The sequence below is a fragment of the Lepisma saccharinum genome, chromosome 11 (assembly GCF_977018435.1).
Source record: "Lepisma saccharinum chromosome 11, izLepSacc3.1, whole genome shotgun sequence".
In the NCBI taxonomy this organism is placed as follows: Eukaryota; Metazoa; Arthropoda; class Insecta; order Zygentoma; family Lepismatidae; genus Lepisma; species Lepisma saccharinum.
Genome location: NC_139239.1, coordinates 20,199,136 through 20,206,285, shown reverse-complemented (window position 1 = coordinate 20,206,285; position 7,150 = coordinate 20,199,136). Strand labels below are relative to the sequence as shown.

Here is a 7,150-nt window from a genome sequence, read left to right as displayed (position 1 = left end):
TGTTGGCAAGGATTCGAGCCCGGAACTTTCTGTGGTGAGAGCGCACTAATTTTTGCTACGCTTGTGCTACTATTTCTAATTTTGGAGCAGATGGGACGATATTTGCTTCAATTCTACGCTGGGAAGGTTGGTTAGCCCATCGGGTTTGTAGTGAAATCACAGATCTGTCGTAGGTTCGATCCCCACCACCGGCAAAAATAAATTTGTTCATCTGAAGACGAAAGAAGAGGTACTCTCTTGAAATGCAGTGTTAGGATAAGTATAATAAAAAGCACTAGACAGTGAATAAAGTCCATTTAACATTGCATGGTACTGAACAGTACACAAATTCACTAACACAAGAGAACTGTAATCATTGTACCTTGTAAGTTACGAGATTGAAAAGGTTAAGAGTATTTTCAGGGTGGAAATGGATCACGAAATGTTTTCTTGGCTTGCCGCCCTCCGGTACAGTGAGATAAATAAATATTAAGAGGCAAATTGTCGGTCCCCATGTACATTCACTTCGTTGTACTACAAGGTACAAATATTAGAGGAAAAATCAATGGAACAGTCAATAGCACCTACACTATAATTTCAGACCTAGGATAGAATGGGAGAATGTGCGAAAATTGTGAAGAATATACCTGTTAAAATTTGTGCGTCTCACTGTACAGTGTGGGTTGTATTTATCCAATTTGAAGTCACCAATATCCGTCGCGGAGTGGTTATAACAGCCCGTTACGACACCAAGACTCCCGGGTTCGAATCCCAGCCTCTTGGCGGGTGTCCCTTCATCATATTATTACTCATCTTCATCGTCGTGATTAGCTAAAAGTTGCAGAAAAGCGTCGCTAAATAAAAATCAAAACCAATTGAAAGTCAATTGGATTGTTTATTACAACCCAGAAGTATCCGTGCCTACCGCACACAAAACATATTGCCCTGGTACGGGGGGCTGTGTGACGGGGCAAGTAGCGAAAGTGATGACGCACCTTGACATTGTGGAAAAACCGTAAATAAAATTTTTAAAAAAGTGCGAGGACATAACAGCTTTTCCCCTTTGCAAATGATCTTGTTTAGAATCGCTGCAAGGCGCTACTCGGCGAAAGCAAAGCTGTGGAACAAGATGGAAACTGTCTGTTGTAGATCAAATCTTCGGCGACCTTGCTTCTTCCTCCGTGTAGGATGGGCGTGGTGGCTATTACACGCGGGGAGGAGCGGTCGTATAAAATGAGATGATACCTGGTCAGGAACATCTGTGGTGATCTGGAACCATCAGTGAATTGTGGCGAAATATGAGGGTGAGTCCATCGCCTTGTTGTTTTGTGCGATTGTCGTTTCAAGTTGCGTTACCATGGCTACGAATTTGCAAGACGTGCGATGCTCTAGGTTCGATTCCCGGCTAAGGTTGTGCTAGTGAAAGTGTTATATAAGGAAGTCTACCAAGATTGTGAAAAAAAGTAGAGGTTCTAGGTTCGAATCCCGAAGAAGGTATGGATATTTCATTGTGGCTGAAAGAGTGCTTCAGTTTTATCCACTTGGAAGTACAAGCCTCTGGTGCAGTGGCGGCGATTGGGTTCCAAAACCAGGGGTGCAAGGCGCCAAACGGGGGGGGGGGGACAGTATATTTCCCTTTGTAGATAAGGTTTAGCATAGTGCGGGGCAAAAGTGGAGAAAAGTGGGGGACAACCCCCCTAATCATCGCCACTGCCCTGGTGTAATCATTACTTAAAGTGTTTTTAGTACTTTAATTTGCCGAAATACGCCATTAACGGTCTCAAATGCTCATATCTATGAAAAAAGATATACGTAGACATTATCGTTATGATGCTCTTTAACAGATATTTGTGCATAAAAACGTGGCTCGTTTGATATGGGGCACACAAACATAACCACAGGTTCTTTTCCCATTACTTCAACTCTCCTCCAACCTTATAGGATTTCAAACCGAAGTGACACGGAGATTTCAGGGAGCTTTCAGACTGGCGCGACCCTTTGCAATAAATAGAACCTTCCCAGGTTGAGATCTTTGTGTATTCAGAAAATATCAGCCTTTACGCTCCGAACAAAACGAATCGATATACAAGGTACAAACCCAAGACTTCAGCTTCGGAACACGCCATGTCATTTGAACGTCTCTCCAAATGTAACTTGTTGGCATAATTTTGATTTTGCCTCCCCCTCCCCTCCCCACACTAGATTGTCTTTTCTCTCAATTGTTACAGTATCGATAACTGTCTATCACAGACCCACATACTGGTTAATCCAGGTAATTTATATTTGGTAATGCTTCAGTCATCAAGTTTTATCGTTGAACTTCTACTAATTTCTGAGATATCAAAAGTTTATCTGTAGTTGGAAACGATCCGCTATGCAATGTGCCTCACCGAGAATCAAACTCGGGACCCCTTGATTACAAGGCGACAACGTTAGTCACTTTACCTGTCAAACAGGAACCATTCTGGACAGTGCACTTGCTATTTCATTTTGGGAGTAGGGGTGGTGCCAATGTAAATGTATCTGTCCAGTCTCCACACTTAGGCATTGCATTATATTTGTAGTCTTGGAAAGTTAATGGAATTGTTATAACCCAGAAGTGTCCGTGACTGTACGTACTGGTACCTCAGGACCTTTATATGAAATTATAAAAGTTAAGTAAAAAAGTTACAAAATTTAATTTTAAATCGAGGACATTCCTTGGGTGTGGGACCTCAAGTCAGATACTCCTACTTAAATACGTCGTTGATTCTGGAGAAACCTAGGCACTTAGTAATCCCTTAGCTAGGGTAGAATGAAGTTGAAACAATTTAGTCGTCATCATATTTGCTTTAGATTTGTACCGTAAATATCAACACCAACAATAATAATTATTCATGAATATCATGTAAAAATGGTTAAATGTGGCTGGTTCCAGTCCGATATATGCATGCTCGTTTCGAAAATATATTTCTTTTCCGTGTTTCAGAAAAACAAAATAAAGTTGAAGTGAGTGGTCACGATTTGTCCGCCAACATGTTGCATTCCCAGGAAACACATGCATTTAAACTTTTTCCTGCTCTTACTTATCGTAACCGGTTCTGAAATGTCAGTTTTTTTTTTTTTTTAATAACAATGCTGCTTTTGTTTCTGCAGGTTTATTTGTCTGGCTTCCTGAAGGCTAAATACGTTTTTCTTCTATTTTTGCTCTTGACCTAACGAAAACTGGGTTTCGAAGTGTTCGAAATAATCACAATGTCAAGAAATGCTACGTGTACTTGTACAAAAAGGCTTGCGATTATTGCTGATTCTAATTGGTCTTCTACTATGAATGATTCTTTTATTCTCAATGGTAGTCTCTCAACAACGTACACTTTCTCTCTTTCGATTAATTAAGTACTTATGTCGCTAGCCAATCAGCATTATGTAATTCTGTAATATATGAAGAGGCTGTAAGAACTAACCAACCAACTCTTGCATTCCTAAATCCGAGGGCTTATTGCCCTAGTGTACGCGAAGTTAATATGCTCTTGATCACCCTTACCAGTTTCCACCTACTCGATGGTCGAGCTCGGGGCAGTGTTGCCACATGAAGGGAAATTCGAACCAAATTTTAAACGAAATACGATGAAAAATACCAAAATTGCATGGAAATTTTAAGCCACCAAACTCAAAAATAGTTAGATTATGTACTATTTATTACTATTTTTTAAAGGTTTTTAGTGAAGGGAAAAACGGAGTATAAAAAGGGAAATTTTGCCCCTTGGAAAGGGAAATTATGCCCTCAGATTGTGGCCACACTGACTCGGGGTGTAAGAGTTGACCTTCTCTGAAGACACTCAAATGCCAACCTCTCTTCCACGCAGCACACCTTGGAACTGTAGCCTAACGAGGCTCTGGACCCGCAGGAAGGTTTCTTGTTGTGCTCTGTCCATGTGTGTTTCTGATTGTGCTTTCGCCAATTTCATCTTCCAATCTCATCTTTGCAATTAGCCAAATGCGTTAAGTGGTAGACTTTAAGACTCGCCACCAGTTCCCGGCGTGGACGTTCTTTATGAGTGCCCTTTCATCAGTGTCATCATATACCGTAATTACTCCTCCTAATCGTTGCGATTATCCCAAAAGTGGCAGAAAAGCAACGCTAAATAAAAATACAAATACCAATTTCCATCAGGTCCATATTGATATTCTTATTCCATCTTCGTCCCACAGGGCTCTTGCCATCATATTACTCAACAAGAACATTTTTCTAACCTCTCCCATGTATGCTACTTGAACGAAATTATTATTGATGTAATTATTCTAATAATATCGGGCGGAGGGTTAATATAAGGCGATGATGTAAGGTATTTTCGAAGAACTGCCCAGTCCCCACGTGGCTTACCAAGCGTCTGAAGCAAGAAACAATAAATATTGGTGACGTTGCCTGTTCCTTGTATTTTTTGTTTTTTTGGTTAATTTAGCTTTCCTTACGACACTCTTTTGGCCTCATTTCGGTGTACTAAATCAGCCAAAAAGAAAGAAAAAGCTCTTGTGGGACGGTCGTGTTCATCCTTGTCCTTTGTATTTGTATTTTTCTGATTTTACGTTTCTTATCTGCTACTTTTACTTAATCGCGACGATGAGGATGAAATGGTGATTGCATGATTCATCGGTAGTGATAGTGTGAGCCGATGGCTCAACTCGCTCGGCCGTCATTCTCAACAATCTCTATCTTGGAAACTACTACAACTGGAAAGGCAAAATTTGGTGGACTGACAGACTTCCAAATAACACCTCACTGGCACAAATTGTCTCCATCGGTTTGTATACTTCCGAGTCCAAAGAGAATCATAGACATACGATCAAGACCGAAAAGTTACTCGGTAACTAGTGCTAAAAGAAGAAAAATGATGATTTAATAAAACTAACAAATACTACAGGGTGACTATAAAGTCTGGCACCATTGGCATTTTGTTTTCTTCAACGACATTGATGCTGGACTGTGGGCTCTATGGAATGGACAACATTTTTGTAAAAAACTAATTTAGTGTAGATGTATTATTATTATTTTACTATTTACAGAAATTATGCTAAGAATCCGAAAGAGAATAATCAAATCACCATTACCTTCTTTACGAATGTAACTACACAACCTTAGCCCAATATAACCGGAATTGTCAGAAGTTTTAGAGCTTTTTATACTTGCAAATCTACTTTTATTGTCAATACTCCATTGCAGGGAACGGTTGTATTTTGCGCAATCCTCGCCATTTCTCAGGCAGGCGTCGTTCCAGAGGTTCGAGCACCCAGGTCTGACAGTACAGCAAGCAAGCCTGAGTCTCTGAAAACAGAAGAAAACTACATCTACCCTCTTGTGAGCCCATTCGTGCAGAATGTGGGCGGTCCATTAGCAGTGACCTACACCATACCGGCAGTTTCTTCACACGCTCCAGCCGTGCCTAAAGATGAACCAGAAGAGGCCAGCGATGACCAAGTACCTCCTTTGCAAGCTGACAAGCCACAAGTACCCACAGTGCCTATCTTCGCGCCACATGTTCCTTCAGTACCACTGCACTACGCCACCTTACCTCCCGTCCATCCTCAGATTTACCCAGTGCAAGTCCCTTACCATCACGCAGTACCGTTTGCACCTCAGCAGAACGTCACCGGACCTGAAAAGCAGACCGTTTCGGTACCAATAATTTCCAGCCCATTTCTACCTTCTCCAGGATTGTTCAGCAACACCGTTTTTGGCCCCATCTACGGCGTTTCTCCAGTACTTATTCCTCAGAGTCCATCTGTAGCTTCCGACAAGCCTGCTTCAGATTCAGCAAGTGTCGCATCTGATGATGATGAGAATACGGTTCCAGATTCTTACGATGAAGATGTTGCCGTCGAAGAAGCTTGATTTAATAGTTCCTGAAATAGTTACCACTTGTATTTTTCCTTACGTGATTCTGCCAATGTAATAATTTTTGGTTAATAAAACTCAGTTACTTTTTCTTCACTTCATATTATATTTTTGTAGGTTTCTTCGTAACCTAACCAGATGTGTAAGGGCACGAACATTTCCAATGTTTGGGCCAATCTTTCCATAATTCTACCACTGTAATAACCTTGGATGATTAAAACGCAATTATTTTTTATTGTACTACGTATTATTTCCAGGTATGTCAGTTAAAGAAATTTCGACAGATCTGCAAGGGCATGAACATTTCCAAAATTCTAAAGATTCAACGAAATGTCGACGAAAATAGGGTAGGAAAGTATATCTTATTGTGTTAGTATTTGTCATGCACATTTTACCTCGTTATTCTATCCTCCAATTAAACTAATTAAAGAGAGAGAGAGAGAGAGAGAGAGAAAGAGAGAGAGAGAGAGAGAGAGAGAGAGAGAGAGAATGTTTAGTGCATGGTAAAAGTACGAGTAGGAAGGTGTATAGAGGAAGCACGTAGACGGTAGAAATCATTGCACCATTCTGGCCATTAACTTGTCACTAAGAAAAAATAGCTAACATGCACTAGCAGATCATTTTTTTGTTACTCTTTTACATCTCTTTTTCTCTATTTATGTTTGCGATTTACAAATTAGGAAAAAAATATTGTTTCAAATATTTTTGGTATTTTTGTTCACACTGAATTTAAAATGCATTGAATTTATAAGCATTATACTTTATTTTTCCTAATTTCATTGTGGTACCAAATTACTTATTAAACCTATTTGTTACAAGTAGTTGGTGCAAATCTACTGTCTACAGTTCGCATAAACACCTGTTTTATAGTACGCTAAATATTGCATAGACGTGTGCGTAGAAGCGGGGATACAATATTTTGTTCACACAGACGACAAACTCCATACATCACTTGTAAATGTCGTGCTTTAAAACGTTCGTACTCATAATGTGCAAATGCAAGTTGAACAAGTGGGCTATCAACATATCGTCTCGCCCTACAGTTGGCAACATTACCACAGATATTGCTAACGTAGCGTAGTAGATCATGGACAAATTTCCTTCGCAATCCTCTTCTTACCACGAACAATTGAACATCTAGATTGAGCTGTTTTATCTGAAGCGCCACCTATAGCCGTGGTAGCCATTGATCGAGAATTAGCTGCGTCTTTTCACGCGTGTAAATAATGTTCATTTTGACTGTAGCAGATTGAACTTGGGTTGAGTGATTTGGTAATTGTATGTTCTTTTCAAATGTGT

The 7,150-nt window shown here is 40.1% G+C and overlaps 1 protein-coding gene across 1 annotated transcript; it reads left to right on the top strand.

Annotated features, from left to right (window-relative positions):
- The first annotated feature begins 1,188 nt into the window (after positions 1-1,188).
- LOC145994664 (uncharacterized) lies at positions 1,189-5,947 on the top strand. Its single transcript, XM_083130787.1, has 2 exons — positions 1,189-1,283; positions 5,180-5,947. Exons 1-2 carry the CDS (start codon positions 1,278-1,280, stop codon positions 5,846-5,848), a joined length of 675 nt encoding a protein of 224 aa, XP_082986913.1. The 5' UTR covers positions 1,189-1,277; the 3' UTR covers positions 5,849-5,947.
- The last annotated feature ends 1,203 nt before the right edge of the window (positions 5,948-7,150 follow it).